At 37.6% G+C, this 18,558-nt stretch overlaps 1 protein-coding gene across 8 annotated transcripts in view; it reads right to left on the bottom strand.

Annotated features, from left to right (window-relative positions):
* Positions 1–18,169, bottom strand: part of sei (potassium voltage-gated channel seizure) — a 107,451-nt gene extending 89,282 nt beyond the window's left edge. For 5 of the 8 annotated variants that reach the window (XM_029313174.2, XM_029313175.2, XM_029313179.2 and 2 more), the window contains exon 1: positions 15,641–18,168. In XM_029313174.2, coding sequence (XP_029169007.1) covers positions 15,641–15,716 — 76 coding nt within the window. In that variant the 5' untranslated portion in view covers positions 15,717–18,168. Of the gene's footprint in view, positions 1–15,640 lie in introns of all 8 variants that reach the window. The other 3 variants (XM_029313182.2, XM_029313178.2, XM_085483654.1) reach the window with 2 other exon arrangements.
* Positions 18,170–18,558: the final 389 nt, after the last annotated feature.

Below are 18,558 nucleotides of genomic sequence, written 5' to 3'. Positions count from 1 at the left end.
GTTAACAATAATCTGGGAGCGACCTGGCATTTATATTTACCTTTGGATAGCTCGCGTATGAAGTCGCAAATTAAGGCAACCTGCTATTTTGCCTACATACGCGTAGCCTAGTTTCAGTGATAATGATACTATATTGTAAGGAATATATATATCATGCTATATATCGTTTTACCTTCCTAATATCATTTGTTTCGTTTGTATAAATGCTTCCGTCAGGTTTTACAAGATTATTCTATCGTATAGCGAGTAATGTGCGGATTTATCCCAACGTTGTACTGCAAATTTCGCATATCAATTCTCATTGCTGACGTAATAGCGAAATATGGATACACGACTACGACTCTGGTTGAGTCTCGTCGAAAGCTTCCGTACGTATTCCAGAGATTCGCGATCATCCATAGGATCGATCGTCATGGCAACGAGCGAATGGCGAAATCGCCAGATTCGCTCGAAACGCGGCGACCTTCGTCCTAAATTCGGCGACAGCCTGAAAGTAAGCACCATAAAATATTTCTGTGCCGTGGCCATTAAGGCCGTCTGCCACGCGACTGTAAGTCGGCTTCTCGAGACGGTATGCTCGACATCAAACCTCCTCTCTCTCTCTCTCTCTTTCTTTCTTTTTCTCTCTCGACGTGCCTTGTCAAGAGGGACGCGAATTATCTGATACTGGATACACCAGTCGTATGGGTGACTAAAACCATCACCATCGTGTCTTTCGACCCCCTAACGCTTTAGGTTGAAATTGACTTTATTTCATGTTGACAAGATTGGAGTGCGGCACGCGTCAGCTGGCGACGCCGTTGTCGCCGTCGCCGCCGTCGATGCCGACACTGTCGGTCATTCCAAGAATTTATATCGAATGCATGTGACTCACTCAAGCTGTTATGCGAAGTTTCGCAAATGACATTCTACGTAGAAATATCGCTTTTAAGATACACGGTCTTTTGTTGGTCAACAACGCGAATAGACATCAAAATAGAAAAAGATAATATTTGCCAGATATGAAATACAAATTTTAGAGTTTTATTTTTTGACGTATTAAGAAATATATATATTTTTTGTTTCACAATTTAATGCAAGGTCACTGACGAAAAAAAAGCTTATAGTGCGGATAGATGCAATCGAAGTAGAAAAAGACAGTATTCGTCAGACACGAGGTACAAATTTTCAAGTTTAATTTTTTTTGCACATTAAGAATAAATAAATAAATAAATAAATATTATATATATATATTTGTTTCACAATTTAATGCAAGATCAAACAAAAACATTCTTATAACGCGGATAGATACAATCGAAGTAGAAAAAGATAGTATTCGTCAGACATAAGATACAAAATTTCCAAGTTTAATTTTTTACACATTTAGAATAAATAAAAAAAATATATATATATATATTTGTTTCACAATTTAATGCAAGATCACTGACAAAAAAATTTTATAATGCGGATAGATACAATCGAAGTAGAAAAAGACAGTATTCGTCAGACATGAGATACAAAATTTCCAAATTTAATTTTTTTACACATTAAGAATAAATAAATATATATATATATATATATATATATATATATATGTGTGTGTGTGTGTGTGTGTGTGTGTATGTATATATATTTTTCACAATTTAATGCAAGATCACTGACGAAAAAATTTTTACGCGGATAGATACAGTCAAAGTAGAAAAAGATAATATTCGACAGACATGAAATACAAACATTAGGATTTAATTCTTTTTGCACATTAAGAATAATTGTATATATCTATATATATTTTTTTGTTTCACAATTTAATGTAAGATCACTGACGAAAAAAATTCTTATAACACGGATAGATGTAATCGAAGTAGAAAAAAACAATATTCGTCAGACACAAGTACAATACAAATTATCGAGTTTAATTTCATTTACACATTAAGAATATATATATTTTTTTATTTCACAATTTGATGCAAGATTATTGATGAAAAGAAATTCTTATAATGCGGAAATTCTTATAACAGATATACAGTCGAAGTAAAAGAGAGTATTCGACAGACACGAGTTACAAATTTTCTTTAAATTTTTTTTACATTAAGAATAAATAAATATTTATGTATTTTTTTCTTATTTCACAGTCTAAAGCGAGATCACTGACAAAAAGAAATTTTAATAAATCTTAATAAAAAGTAACGAAAATTAATGGATAATGTTCTAGATTCTAGAGGCAATGCTTTTAAGGCAGTCGAGTTGAGAAATAATGACTCATGGATACGCAAGACTGGTTGAAAGGTTCTCTTAGATACGCAAATGTTCTGTTTTAATGAGATAAATATGTCTTCTCATACGTGATAATTTTGAATAATTTTTTTCGCGCAAAGTGATCTCGCACTGTATTATTGTTACAGGATTAATTAGAATCGCGCTGTTTCACGAACCGGATACTGGTCATCACGATTTACGTGGGAGGACGGATATTCCCGCTTACTTAAATATCTCGTCGAGTGTGATCGAGATATTAATACGCGCGACCGTTTTCAAGTGCATTTCAAGTGCCGGCGTTATGGCGCACCAGAATCCAGCAGAAATGTCAGTCGTGCCGAGCGTCACAACTGCTTTGCGTGCCATAGGCGCCACCGTGCCCTCATATTCCACCGCGTTACGTACCTGAGCATTCTGAGCGAAGGACAATTGGGTTTAATGAAGCCCAAATTGAAAATACAACGATACGCGCGCGCGTTATGCACAACGTATAAGATTAATCATACGCCGCGCCGTCGGATGTCCAAAACAACATCACCTTGCATATCGCGTGACTGCCTTCTTTCCGTGCCGTGTATCGCCGCCATGGATTACGTTCTTATTGAATTACTCCAAAGATCGACTCTACACACTGTCGTTTGCTATAACGACGTGACGGAGTCCTCGGAGTAATATATATATATATATGTATTTTATATTATAACTATAAGGCGAAAGTTCATTAATTATCGCAAAGCATGATTTAATTTTTAATCTCGGTTAAGTAAGCTTTAGTGTCCTTGCACGTATTGGAATATACGTACACACATACGTAATAATTATCGATCAGTAATAAATTATCCAATATATAGCACGTGTGACATATGTGTGCGTATGTAATATCGTGTAAATATTTTTTTCATAAGAAGGATAATAATAAAATAATTTTCTAATTAATATCGCATTTGCATAAATAAAATTTTTATTTGGCAAATTTAAATTTCTCCTTTATATCTTTAATCATTTAATTTTCGCCACGTGGAAAAGTAAACTTAATATAGAATATCTTATCGTACTAATAATTAAGCAGATATATGAGATTCTTTCTAATCGTAGATGCGATATATCGATTACAAGGCTACTTTTCACGAGGGCATTTGCGATTAAAGATATCCGAACGGATTAATTATTGCTCGCGCCTCTCTCTCTCTCTCTCTCTCTCTCTCTTTTACATCAGTTGTTCGTACTTCATCCCCCCTCCCCTTTCTTTCTTCGCAGAAGCGATCGTGACATAGCACACGATAAAGCTAATTAACATTATGAAGCGCGTTTGCGAATGCGATCATTTTGAATATTGCGTGACTGGGCTCTCTTAGTCGATGCTTGCGCGAGATACGACACGATATTACGTTACACCGAAATGCTACTCAACGTGCAATTTTGATTTCATGCCACTCAAGAAATTTCTCGATAATCGTTATACGTTATACGTTATTAACACCTCTCAATTAAAGATCTCTCAATGTCAAATTGACCATTAATATATCATTTCATCACGATATCTCTCCTCTCTGTTCTTGAATCATAACTTTTACACCTATGTTGATGCAGCAATAAATATTTTAAATTTTCTAACAATACTACTTCATTTTCTCGATAAATCTAGAGTGCCAGATGCATTTGTATGGCTTACATCAAATAATCTGGATAAAAAATTTACGACTACCAAGAAAAACGTGACTCAGAAGTTGAAGCTCCATCTTCTCTCCCTCTCTCTCTTTCTCTGTATGAGCAATATTTTAATCGTGTTTAATAATGTTCTTCGGCTACAACCAGCGAAGAAACATCATTCACCGCCGTCTAGGCGAGATTGATCAATGTGATCATTCATATTTTTCCACCTGCACAACGCGATGAAATTGCAGGGACAATATATTATATGGGTTTGTAAATACAATCATTTTATCAAAGAGATATGTAAGTTCTACCTTTAAGCTCTGAGAAATTATAATAATTATGCTGCTCTGTATTTAATTTTTGTATGTCAAAAACAGATGTTAAAAATTAATAAGACATATGTATATAATTACTATTCATAATCCAATATGATCATTCATATTTTTTTACCTGCATAATACGATGAAATTGCAGGGACAATTTATGTTTGTAAATGCAATAATTTTATCAGAGATATGTAAACTCTAGCTTTAAGCTCTGAGAAATTATAATAATTATGCTGCTCTGCATTTAATTTTTTATGTCAAAAACAGATGATAAAAATAAATAAGATATATGTATTTAATTATTGTTCACAATCCTTGCTTATTCTTTAATTTATATTTAAAGATTATATTTGTGGGAAAAATGTAGATAACAGGATAATATGATGAAATTAACAAAGTTTTGTTCTATAAAAACTTAGATGCAGCGACCCGTTTTGTTTCGCGTCGTGTTTTGCTCGTTATTACAACATGCGCAGAATATGTATAGTTCAAATACTTATAATTTCAAATTCGCACGCGTGGATATAATTATAGAAGCACTTTACGATAATAAATTACATTTTCTCTATTACAAATGTAACGTTTCGCATTATTGTTGACGCGAAACACCAATGTATATCCTCCGGTGTAGTTTTCCGAGTTTGCAGCTTCAATTCTATCCCTGACTCGAATAACATTTTCTTTCTTTCGATCCTTTCGGCGGCTTTCCGGACGACTATAAAGGGATCGTGAGAAAAATCTACGGCGCAACGAAACCCTCGCGATAAAATCCACCCGGTGAAAAAATTCTCAGGAGACAAAAATCGCTTCGAATTAGTCGGTTTTAAAGAGGAACGGAAAACGAAGGAGCACCAAAGTAGCAGCGTAAAGGGAGACCACCTAGGTGTAAGACCTCTTTTTACCCGTGGCAATTTTATCAGCCGTAAATTAGAAATAGAATTCGCTGAGTTCGCATCTTGACGGCAGGGCTAATGTGGCCCTTTGCCAAGGATGTCACTTAGCTGAATTACTTCGTCGTTCGACGTAGACTGACCGCGCGAGCTGCCCTTGTCTCTTTGAACCGCTAACTTGATCGTGAATGACTTGCGTACGGTATATCTCTTTCGCATTTTTTATAACAGATTCCTCGTTTCATCCAGAATAAATTGTTCCTTCATATGAATGTCGAGATATCAATAGCTTTTGAGATATTAAAAGTTGAGTATAAATTCTCAAATTTTAACAGTCCAAGTTTAAAGATGTAGAGAGAATGTAATTTTATATATCAGTTATAAAATTTAAATTATAATAATGAAAATTCAAACACAATGAAAAAGCCTTAAATTATAATTATAATAACCCTGGTAGAAATTGCCTTGCCGGTGCCACGAAACTTGCTAGCACCATGCAAGTTTGCCACACTACAGCTTTATCTAAAAGAATTAGAAAGATACATATCAGGGCCATCCTTGCGCCTGATATATAAATGGCGTGGCATTTATTATAAAGTTAAACAGGCGCAAGTCTGGATTTGACCAGACTTTTAATGCGGCCCATATTTGCGCCACGTCAAATGCTGTCGAGATTTTTATTGATTTTCACATTTAATGTATATCTTTTGTCATACATATATCTCTTGTTTTTTGGATCCTTTCTTTTGCCTGGATTTTTTGCATGCAGGGAAATTGTTAAACGAGTATTTAGGCGTCTACGCAGAAATTTGTGCGCATATATATAAACATCTCGTTAAACGGAACTCTTCCGGGCCTTGTTTATTAACAAATAAATTTTTTTCTGTCGTAAATAATCCGAAAGTAAGTAACCATACTCATAATTTTGGCACCAAACACAGGGACGACTGTAATAAATTGTTAAACGAGTATTTAGGCGTCTACGCAGAAATTTGTGCGCATATATATAAATATCTCGTTAAACGGAACTCTTCCGGGCCTTGTTTATTAACAAATAAATTTTTTTTTGTCGTAAATAATCTAAAAGTAAGTAACCATACTCATAATTTTTGGCACCAAACACAGGGACGACTGTAATAAATTGTTAAACGAGTATTTAGGCGTCTACGCGGAAATTTGAGCGCATATATATAAACATCTCATTAAACGGAACTCTTCCGGGCCTTGTTTATTAACAAATAAATTTTTTTCTGTCGGAAATAATCTAAAAATAACAACAACTGTAATAATAACTACAATTTTATCGAACATTAGAGACTTTAAGAAATTGATCGAGAATAAAAAAAATTATACAAGAGAACAATTATAGAAAAAAATACAATATTAAAACATTAATTTAATTAAATAAATAACAAATAACAGCTATTATATAGTTATTTATTATATTCTCTAATTCGAAACGATATCAGATAATCGCGCGCGCAGCGTACCTGATAAAATTAAGTTTTGTATAAGATATAAAAAATGTTTTTAAGGAGATCTTATTTATACGAAAATGTAATAAAAACTGTATAATTTTGATGTTATTATGTGTAGTCCTAAACAACATCACATCTAAAAACGGGACATAAGACGTCTTATAAACATATTTTAATATGATGTCTAAAATATATCTTAATGTTTTCTTTAAAAATGTCTCATTTATATTTTTCAAAACCCCAATAATAAATTGCGGAGTATCGTCATAATTGTGAAGTAAAAAGACAAGGTAAGATTAATAAATTATAATAGCATAAATTTAATTATTATATCAATCTAAAATATTCGATGAAGATTCAAGAACATCAAGTGATTCTAAAGACTGATCGACGTGGACACTTGTCACTTATATATTAATTATCACATATTATGTAGAAACTATAACATAATATTTTATAAATATAAAATTTTCATATTTCTTTATTATGTGTAAATAAATGGTTGAACATATACATATACCGATATTGGAAATTAAATCGATTATTTTACATGATATAATTATTATATTATTTTATCGTATTAATAAAAAATCATAATAGTAATTATTTTTAAGAATATTAGATATTAATCTTATTTTTAATTATATATTGATTTATACGCAAAATTTAAGAGAAAAATAAAGGCTTCGTATCGATAATAAATAATGAATAATTGAAAAATTTTTATCAAAATCTTTTAGATGTTGTTGCTATATTAATAAGCATTAATAGATAATATAAACATCTTGTCCTTCGCGCAATTTCGCAGACATTTAATGGTGAGCTAAAATTACATGTTATTAATTTTTAAATTCTCATAAAATACATTACACATACATCTGATAATTATTATCTATGCTTAACCGAAAATTTATTATAAAAATGATAAAGATATACAATATTATTTAAAATCCATATAGAGTAAAACTATGCATTTATGTGTAAATAAATGTTTAAAAGCACAATTATAAAGTCAGAAACAAGTGATCGATGGAGTGTCTCTTCTCGACCATTCGCCACTTTTTTACTCCTCACAACGTTACTCATCATTGCGTTTTGTCAAGTTGTTCCGTTCGAGGGGGGACACCGACGCGAAGAATGCAACTCGCATTCGGTGCCAAGAACGCATTTACGCTATATGCTCGAGGCACAGAAGAAAATAGAAGTTCTACGAAAGAACGACAACTTTAAGATCTGCGAGATGTAACTCAGCCATCGGAATATTTCGGGCGTCTACGTCATTGGGAAAGAAACTTGAAATTATCTTAACATTTAACGAAGGAAATGTATCGTTATGTTGATAGCCTTTTGATCCAGCATAATTTTAGCGATTCTAATTTAAATATATATATATAACTATCACATCAATCATTATATTTTAATGCAAAATAATCAGTGCCTTTGGGATTGATACATTATCAACATATGTATGTACACACATAAAATTGATTCGAGATTCGAATTAAATATTGATTTCGCTTTATGCGGAAACCGGTTTATTTTGATCCGCAAAGAATTTTGAATCGCAAATGCCATTGATACTCAACGATAACAACGGAATGAAACCAATGACTTTCGTTAAAGAAAAATAAGCCGTAGGACGTCTTTGCTACCCGATAAAAACACAGATGCATCTCGCACGAATAAATTTTTATTAACGATTGCCCCAAAAGTACCTCCAAGGTTCACGGGCGCGGTCTCGAAACAAATTCAAAGGAAATCGCGGCGAAAAAAAATAAACCTGACCGCGCGATCTTGAACGCGTTACACGAAACTTGACTTCGAAATTGCAAACGGAGTCGCGGAGAGCGCAATAATTATGATGCACCCAGCCGATTCGATGACATCAAAGCCACTCGTTAAGATGAATCGCAGCGCTTCTGGTAAATGCAAATCCGCGAACGCAATAGCACCTGTCAGCCTAATTTACAAGATATAAATTGGAAATCCTCGAGCGCACTTCCGGATAGTGTTTCCAAAATTTCTTCGTAAATATAAATTTTATATACTCGATATATAACAAATTCCTTTTGCATGACTTTTTAATTACGCGTGATATTTTCATGAGAAATAATTCTGCTTTGAATTATGCAGAGAAATATATTTACGATGTATCATCTAACAATTTTTAAATACCGTTGCATGTGTAATACGATGAGATTAATATCGTTAAATATATATAATGAAATTGTTAATTTTAATATGCACGAAGGAAACTGCATAAGATGCAACGCAGCATTTGCTACGCCACTGAACGCTGCAGGCGCATTCGTCTCATACTAACGCAATCTTCAAAGCTGTTGGATCCCGCTGGTAAAGGGAAACATACCGACATTAATGATCTTTTCCACGCCTCTCGCACGATCGAGTAAAATAAACGGCTAATCCATCTGGTAGCAGCGAGTGACGTTGCACAAAAGAAATCATAAAGAAATCATAACGTCAAAGATATCGGATAATCTATTTGATTAGCCATCTGTGAGACACATTTTCACATATTTCTGTGACATCCAAGGACGTGACAAAAACTCTCGAGACTAAAACCTCAACCAGTGAAATGCCAAATCAAACAACATTCGTGTCTAATAATGTCAATATTACGAGCCGCCGGTGCAGATCGCAAAAAGTATACGATAAATAAGCGAACATTTTCCAATTTCTACGCAGTTTTTTTGATAGAAAAACATCTCTTTAACACTTAACAAGTCTGAAAGCTCTCACTTTTCTTTCAGTTTATTTTCCATGCAAAAATATCTTTCGCTACGCTCTGAATTTTTTCAAACGCAGAGTAAGCGATTTGACGTTTAGGCGTACATTTAAAAACTAAAAAATTTGACGTGTCTGACTGGACTTTACTGTACTAGACTCGATACGTGCGTGGCATTTTACGAGTCCGCGCGGATTTTTGTTTTGCTGGAATATAAAAGATTTTGTAACACGCAAAAATATGCGAACCATTTGACTGTCGACGATGAATCCGGCCATTAATCTGTCATTCGAAATCCGTCGTGACAAATGCAACAAATTGTCACGTGGACGTGGAAATAATTTTCTCGAGTACGTCAATTAGGATTAGGAATATACCCACGTGGTTATATAATATTTTTATATTTTATATTTTAAATATTGTTAATTTATTACATATTTTTTCGTTACTAAAGAATATATTCTCGCTAGAGAATGGTCAGTATAAATATAAATTCGACGATCTCATTGGCTGCTTTATCATTGAGCTATTTTTCACTAACCTCGACCCCTCGAGATCGTCGATCGACGACGTTCGCCCGCCTTTCGGCTCAGCCAAGTAGTTACGTATTTAACAGCATCTCGATAGTAAGGTCATCGAGAATGGACTAATTAATGATAGGGATATATAAAGAAATTTTTAGTATGAGAAATAAAAATAAAACGTAGAATTTTCACGATCATATATATGTTCGCTGACGGATTCTCGTCTTGAAGTTCATCGGGAAAAGTATCCGTGTGCGAATACGTGTCGTCACAAATCACACCGACACTCGTGGAAAAAAAGAATCTGGCGGATGTTCTCGAGGACCGTGGAGAATTTTAAATATCCATCCTGGCGAATGTCCAAAGTTTTCGGACGAATTTACACGCGTGTACATACATACACACGCGACGGAAATTGTGAGCGAGATCCGCGCGAATCCGCCGGCGATTCATTGTGATTTCCGTCAACTCGCCAGAAGTCATTGTCATCTGGGAAGAAACTTTCCCTTCGTTTTTCGTAGCAAGAGAAAACGGCTAAAGTCGCGCGTGACGTGGCCCTAGCCTTTTTGTACGTATTGCGATTTTCGAGAGGCAACATAGTACAAAAGTAGGTCACTCGCGAGGTCCCGCGATCTCTAATCGGCCCTGGATCCGCTCGATTTGATAAATCAGTCCGCTACCTTGCGCTATGTAAATCTCTTCGAGGTGGCCGGAGATGAAAAAATCACTGGTTCGCCTAGTCGCGACAACAAGTAGTAAAAACAGAAAAATGAACGATTACGCGAGTTATATAAGAAGCGGTCTAAATATAAATCACCACGATCGCGGAAAGCTACATATTAATACTACATTACATCATTTTACGTGCACGTAATCTCGTGTACAATTTTTTTCCGTCACGTTTCTCGACGACTGGAATAAACAATGTTAAGCGAAACAATAAGTAAACGGAACAGATTTTTCGGCAAAAGCGCGAGAGGTGAATTAATCGGATGTCCTCAAAGTTGCCGATCGATCCTCGCCGGAAGTGCGACGTATCGAATGAACGTCTCTAATGGAAATTTTCGAGTCACACGTTGTGCAGTGTGAACATTGGACGTGCAAAAGCAAAGTTCAAAGGGGTTGAAAACGCGGCGGAACTTAAGTGGCTGATTGATCTACCGTAACGGTGACTTTTAACTCTCCTGGCGTTCTCGCGAGTGTCAGAAGGACTTTCAGATGGATGCTAAATAAAGGATGGCTCGTTCTCGTCGCTTAAAGCCGATTATACTCGCCTTGAACAACCAGCTGGATTAAATCTTATATATCTTTGTTCTATATTTACATCATTGAAATTATGGCTTAAGGATTATAATTTCATTAGTATATAAACGATACAAAAAAAATAATAATATTATAATATATCTCTCAGCATTATTGTTCGTGCAACATACAATTACTGGAGTAAATCACGTTGCTTTGAATTGACCGTAAACACGCAAACGCGATTCTCGTGAGTGACAGCACGTCTATTGCCTCTGTCGACAAATATAGGAATGACAGATTGCCGTCTATTGTTTCGCAGAAGATTAAGTAACTTCGAGATAAGAGACGATGGTAAAGCTCATCGTCAATCGAAACGAAAAGAGAAGTCTAAGCGTCGCAATTGTCGACTTTTAATAGCTTCGTACACGAAGAGGGAAGCTCCTGTGCCAGGTTCCCGATGTCACATATTATCGGTTATCGGTTTCTCCACTGTCCGTTCTGCGTGCGTGCGCACATTTTGGAGTATTTGCCAAATGAACCTGGTCTGTCCTTGACACGTATGGCATTCGAACGCGATCATTAGAGAGGAATGCTTTATAATTAAAGCGTCATAAAATCGCCTCTATATATCGATTTAAAATGTAGATACCAAGAAAAAACGCAAGTAAAATCGCCTCTGTCAATTTATAATTTTAATATTTTGTATAAAAAACCGCAATTTATTGTCATTATTGAAAAAGAAATAAGAAATGTAACAAATATTAATATAAAATATTTTTGACGATGTACTTTAATATTGTATTTTGTCCTTTTTGATCGGTTCTTTGTTCGTATAAAAGATACATATTTGTAATAAAGTACGACAGACTTTTATATCGAAGTCGACATTTATATGAAGTAAAACACGTTCTTTTCTGCATCTAAAGGTCAAAGAGGCACAACTTGTGTGAAACTTTTACAAATTCCATCAGGTCTGCGGACCCTATTATGTAGCAGGAAAAAAGTTAAGTAATATCCTTCGGGACCTTAGAGGGTGCGCAAATTGAAGTTAGATCTTAGCTTGGAAAACCGGCTGATTACGTTGAGGGAGAGAAGAATCGAGCGAGGAATTTGGCATTCGTTCGGTAAACAGATCTATTTCTGAAAAGTTTATCGATTTATCTCGTATACTTCTCTCCCTAAATTGTTTAACTTTTTCCGATGCTGCGACGCGACGATGCGATTCACAGCAGGGAAACGAATAGATTCTGCGACGTCGTGTTCGATTACCGTTCAAGAGGACAGGTGAAGAATACGGAACACATGTGTAACGCGATCGGTCGTAAGGATCGTTAGGTCACGACCGAGAGTAGTATATAAGAAAAGAAAAAAGGGGTAAATGCGTGGCTGCAGAGAATAGACAACTAGTGCTGTAGAAGAGACGTCAGATTAGAAGCCACGACATACTTGACTGGCACACATACATATTTTTTATTACATAAATTAGTGCACGAAGGTCTTCTCTCTCAAGGGAAGTTATCGCGTTAATGCCTATTACCACGCACCCCTTTTCCGCGCGCCGAGTCGTGGCCGAGTCTGTCAAACGTGATTTGGTCGCATAAACTTTCCGTATGAATGTGAAAGCAGTGAAAATTGAATGAGCTTGAACATCGATTGTTGTCGGCGCGTTGACACAAAAGTGACCTTTCAAAAATACACACGTAATTGAGGAATTCTTGGAGAGTTTACCCTCTCTCGTGATAAAAGGTCGTCTTTTCAAACTCTCTTCGTAAAACTTTGCGTGCACTAACATTTCTTTAGATTATCGAGTCGATCTTTTCTTAGCTAAAATATTTGTTAAAAAAACTTTGAAATTTTTGACATTAAATGCTACAATATGATATTTAATTCATGTTTTATAGAATTATTATTATTTCGGATATTTAACATTCGCAATAGATTAAAAAAATGATATACTGATAGTAAAAAGTTAATATTTATACATTTTCACATAACGAAAAAATTGTGAACACTAAAAATAAATTTAATCCTGCTGAGAGAAAATTGCCCGTCGCGATGCTGTAAAGTTGTTGAACCAATATAGAAAAATCCAATATATAAAATCGTTATTCAATCATATTATGAACTTCATTTTTCCATCATGTGCCAATAAACTTGACACTTTTGCTCGACATAGTCTCACCGCTCAGGAGAACTGCAGCCATTTATTTAACGATTAAGGGAGACTAATGTCGCATTTGCTATACTCTTGACATTACTTACTGTGTAACGTCGTATATTAAATTAAGCGAGAGCCAAGAATTCTTTTGCAATCTATGCAACGCAATAAAAACGATTTTGTTCATTGTCAATATTAGCAGTTTTTGATCGCAACCAAAAAAATGGAATAACATCGGTATTTCGAAATTAGCCAATTACATTATCTCGATTTTGCTTTTGCTCTGATGTGATCAGTATCTATATAATAACTTCGTACAAATTATTCTGAATCAATTTGATCTGATTGTCTTCGAGAATAATCAAAATAATAAAAAATTTGAACACTCGAGTTAATAAATAAATTATTAAAATTTACACATATTAAAACAATTGCATATTTGTTTCTGTATTGCTTATTTTTTCTTCATAAAATAGACTGTCTGTGCGGATATGAAAATGAAGAAAAAAGAGCAAAAAGCGACAGCCTCTTACTCGGCGTAAATTTAAATCCTCTATTCAAAGAATTCTCCAGCCTTCCTGAACGACTTAATTCTAACTAACCCTTGAAAGAAAATGTAAGTTGAATCGCATTTACGCCAGTCAAGTATGATGGGGCTTATATATTTTGGAATATTTAAAATATGTTATTTTATGCTTAGTAAATCATAAGAGAACTAATAATATACCCCTACTAAATATATGTAATTAATAATATAACTAATAAGATAACTACAATTGTAATATATATAGTATTAAATTGTATAAAAATAAATAAAATTTCTCAAACTACTTTGCTTGACATATATCTATAACATTTTATATTTAAATGGAAACGTAGATTTTTTCGCAAACTCTAAGAGATTCGATACAACTACGCGCAAACGCATATATTAACATTTAGTTATGGCAATGAGTTTCAGTGTGCGATATATCGCGTTTTTGTCAGCTGCACGATTAATATCGCATCACAAATATGAAATTATTTAATAACAATTCAATCAGTTAACCTTGAGTTATAATATCGAAAGAATATATATTGTGCATGTGTCATATAATATATTGCAAGAGATTGATACCATACTAATGTCACGAATTTTGAATCTGCCTATATCCACAACTGCAGTCTAAACACATATTTGATTTATAACTTTATGTCTGCGTAAAATTGCCATTTGCGATTTTGTTACTAGTAAAAAAAAGTCATGAAATACATCACATCCCTCGTTTTGTGATAGAAAATATATGATCTTTAGATTATAGCGTTATATATTAAAGTACACATATATAATATTCTTATCTAAACGAGCAATCTCTTCAAGGACTATTCTTGTCAATAAATCGCGACTATGTAAAAGAAACGGTTGCTTGTCTCTATCGTGTCTCTATCTCTCTTCCATTCTCGTAATCAATTCGATTCCCCTCTTCTCGCATTCGCTCCCCGTCTCGCAAGGACTTGAAGCATTTCTAGAGTGATATTGCTAGTGACATGCATTGTCCCATTGTGACATAGAGCTACCCCTTTCCTCCATTTAATCGAACCCTTCCACACTCATTTCGCGTACCATAGTCGGGATGTTTTACATAATATTAAAAATAAACCTTCGACTCGAAATGCCTGCACGTTCCGCATATTTCAACCAAATTACTTCTTAATATTTCGATTGCATTTTTACGTTTGTCAAAGGGAACGGACAATTTTCAGTTTTGATCTTTAAAATGAAAACCAATCGCAGAGGATGAAAAGAACAAATTGCGAGCGACATTTACGTGTAAACGATTGCGTTGAAATTAATGTAAAATATGTTCATATTTAATTTCTATTTCTTGTATAAAATTATCGCACAAACGATCTTGAATACTAATTCACACAGAGCGCGATAATAAAACACCGAATATATATAATATTATGAAAATTTATGATAATCGAGTGAAATAATATTCCGCATTCGCGCCAATACGTTCATTAAAAACTTAACCCGTCTTTGTCAGACGAATGTTCACCATGTCGCGCCGTTAAATGATAAAATTGCTGAATTAATCGACACACAAACAGAAATGTCATTATCATAATTTCTACAATCAACATAATGTTATGCAATGACATCGATATCGCCGAATAAAATGAAACTCGCGTATTGCCTTGCGTTGCAGTGGAATAAATCTTTTTTTCTCTTTTATGCGAACAAACTGTCGGCGTAAAATGATTATTGCAGGTACGATTATTTTTCCATGGTCATTTATCCTTCAAAAATATCGCTACTCTAAATCCACGTTGATTATTTCAGTGAAATAATTAATGGGACGCGCGATGTATCTCGCGTCGCGATTTATCTCGGCTTACCGTGTGTATCGAACTTTCTGATGATGGTCTCGATGATCGTAGTTCTGGGCGCCACGTGACCTCGTCTAACAGGCATCTCAGGAACAGGAATTATCAGGTATCTGGACAGCCGAAACTTCCGCGTTTGACCGTGTGACGTGGGCGCGACGGGCCCTATATCTCTAATTTATCGCGCGATAATACTAAAGCACTAGGAAAAAACACTCGCGGCATACAATGCACGAGCACGGTAGAAAAAAGCACAGCACGAGTTGAGCATAGCGATCATAGCCGTAAGATAGAGTAACGTATCGCGCGACTTTTGACTCAAGGAGGAAAGAGAAAAGAAAGATATATATATCTTTTTTTTTTTTTTTTTTTTTTTCGTTGCTGTAATCTCGGACGAAGATCGCGGCGTAAATCAGCGATGCATTCGTCTCTGCTTTCCTCGGGCTTCTTAGCGGACACGAAGAAGCGTACGGGCAGCTAAACGAGGAAGAGATTGTTGTCTTTCCCGCGCAGCTGCTCTCTTATCTCGTGTCTTTTACTCCGTCCGCACAGGAGCACCGGGGTCGCGTGGTCGTTGTTCTTGGTCTTGGTCTCGTCTTCGCGATATGTTGCGAATTCGGAGACTATCAGGAGAGAGCGCGGCTACGAATCGCGAAAGGCTCGACGCCGACGTAATCTGCCGACTGTTCGTTTTGGACCCGGAAAATTCTCGTCTCTATCTAGATATACGTTTAAGATCTTCGGCGCGGAGCGTCCTGTCGTCGATCGTCCACGAGGAAGGTCGGTACCACCACCTTGTCGAACGGCCGACATACGTGTCGCACGTGCACGCGTCGTCACTTTCGTGATGTGTGCCGTGGCCAACGGATGTATTTCAAGAGGCGGTATCCACGCGAGAAAACATCTATTTATAGATATGCGGGAAATATATACGGATCTTTCTTACGGCCGGCGTTTTTCGGCGAACCCTCCGCAGGATTCGGTCTCCACCTGATCGTCGTCGACGATTCAGGGAGACGAGCTACGACGACGCCTCCGTCGCGACTCGTCCGTCCTTGACGTGATTCGTCCTCCCTCGTCGACAGGCTCTCATATCGTTGAATTCCTATTCCTCGGGAATCCTCAATTTATGATCGTGCGATCCGATATAGCCGAAAAATATTGACGCGACGGCGTCGCGATGCGGCGGGTCAACAACCTCGTGGCTTCGATCCTCGGCGGGTTCGCGTTCCTGACCGCAGGCACTCCTCGGCGATACTCGCGGATCTCGCCGATGGACCTGGTGGGATCGAAGTCAGACGTCACGAGGGTCGAGATCGCGAACGGTGGGTGTCTCGATGATGAGGCGCATAAGTCGGACATTTCCACGACGTCGTTGTTGAGTCGCTCGGTACTCGAACGATGGAGAAAAAACAATTCCTCGTCTTCGGCCCGTGCGAGAGGGAGTTGGGCGTCGCGACGCCCAGGGTAGCGGAGCTGTTCGACGACGACGGTGAAGGCACGTGGTGTGTTTTGCAGTCGGAGCGTTTACACGAAACCCCGCGATCGAATCGATTCTTCGTTCAAAAGAACCGAAAGGTTGTCGCGGAGACGTAGCGCTCGCTTATGTTAATCGAACATTCCTTTTCCTCTCCTTTTTTCCTTCTCTCTCTCTTTCTTTCTCCCTCTCTCTCTCTCTCTCGCTCTCTCGTACCCTGACGCGGCTGGTCAGCTGTGCATCTCCGGTCAACCACGAGGACAGCTATTTTTGTATTTCTTCCTCATCCTCCGCGACCATGCCCGACTACCGCCTTTGTCGCGGTCCGCTCTCTCGGGATATCCCTCGACACGCGTAGCCACGCCGAATTCCGTAAAAAATCCTTCGCATACGACACTTATCACGAGCAAGCCACGAAGCGCGCGTCGAGATCAGATCGTTACGGGGGATGACGTTGGGAAGTTGACCGAGATATTCGGATGATGCATAATAATCGGCGAAAGTTCTTTATACTCTTCGATTCTATCACTAGTCTCTGTCTTATTCGATTAGAGATACCTATCTCTCGATCGATCAGCACATATCGCGATTAGTTTCACTATCAATCCCATGTCCTTCTCTTTCACGTGTTTGCGCTGTCACCCGCAAACGTGACCCACCACGCCTTCGCGGAACCAAATCGCGGAGACACGATGCCCTCTCGCTGACCTCGCGACCCTCTCTCGAACTCCTCTGCCTCTGCTCGAGCGTGGAGACACCTGACTTGCCCCCTATCACCGTCTCCGGCCGGCGCACTCCAGAAGAAGGTCGCCGAACACTGTTGCTCCGCCGCGTGTTCCGCAAGTAATATCTCCCTCTATCCTCTCTCCTTCTCTCTCTCTCTCGTATTTTCGCGAACGCGAGTTCGCGAGTGACCGATAACGAATTCGCGACGACGCGATTACCCTCGTCGCTTTCACCCGAGTCCCGCGGTTTCCGCGAGTCGCCGTCGTGTGTTCAGTCGGAGAACTGATTCGCGCGAGAGGAGGCGCGAGACGGGTCGACGTCTCTCTTTTTCTCTCTGTCTCTCTCCCGACGATGACGACGACGGCGACGGCGGCAACGACGACGACGACGACGACGCCGTCGACGTCGGTACGTAACAAAAGGGGTGGAGGAGGGGAGGCGATCGTGCCTACGGCGCCTGCGTCGCGGAATATGCATCCCCACTCAGGTTCACCCACCGCGATCGCATACCGCCTTCCCAACCCCTTCTGTCCGCAATCCTTCCCGCCGCACTCCGCCTCGCCGTCGTCCACTGATAATATTGATAAGGTTCCGCACACAGGTCGCGCCGATCCTCTCGCTATACGTTCGGCGCCCTTCTGTCTTCCGTCATCGAGGGTGATGAGCTTTGGGGTCGCCGCCAGCGGAACGATGTATCCGCCAATCCACGAGGACATAATGACATAAC

This window comes from Nylanderia fulva, unplaced genomic scaffold (genome assembly GCF_048542155.1).
Source record: "Nylanderia fulva isolate GAGA-0341 unplaced genomic scaffold, ASM4854215v1 Scaffold26, whole genome shotgun sequence".
NCBI classification, from domain to species: Eukaryota; Metazoa; Arthropoda; class Insecta; order Hymenoptera; family Formicidae; genus Nylanderia; species Nylanderia fulva.
The sequence above is the reverse complement of the archived record's forward strand: the minus strand, read 5'-3'. Positions and strand labels throughout refer to the sequence as shown.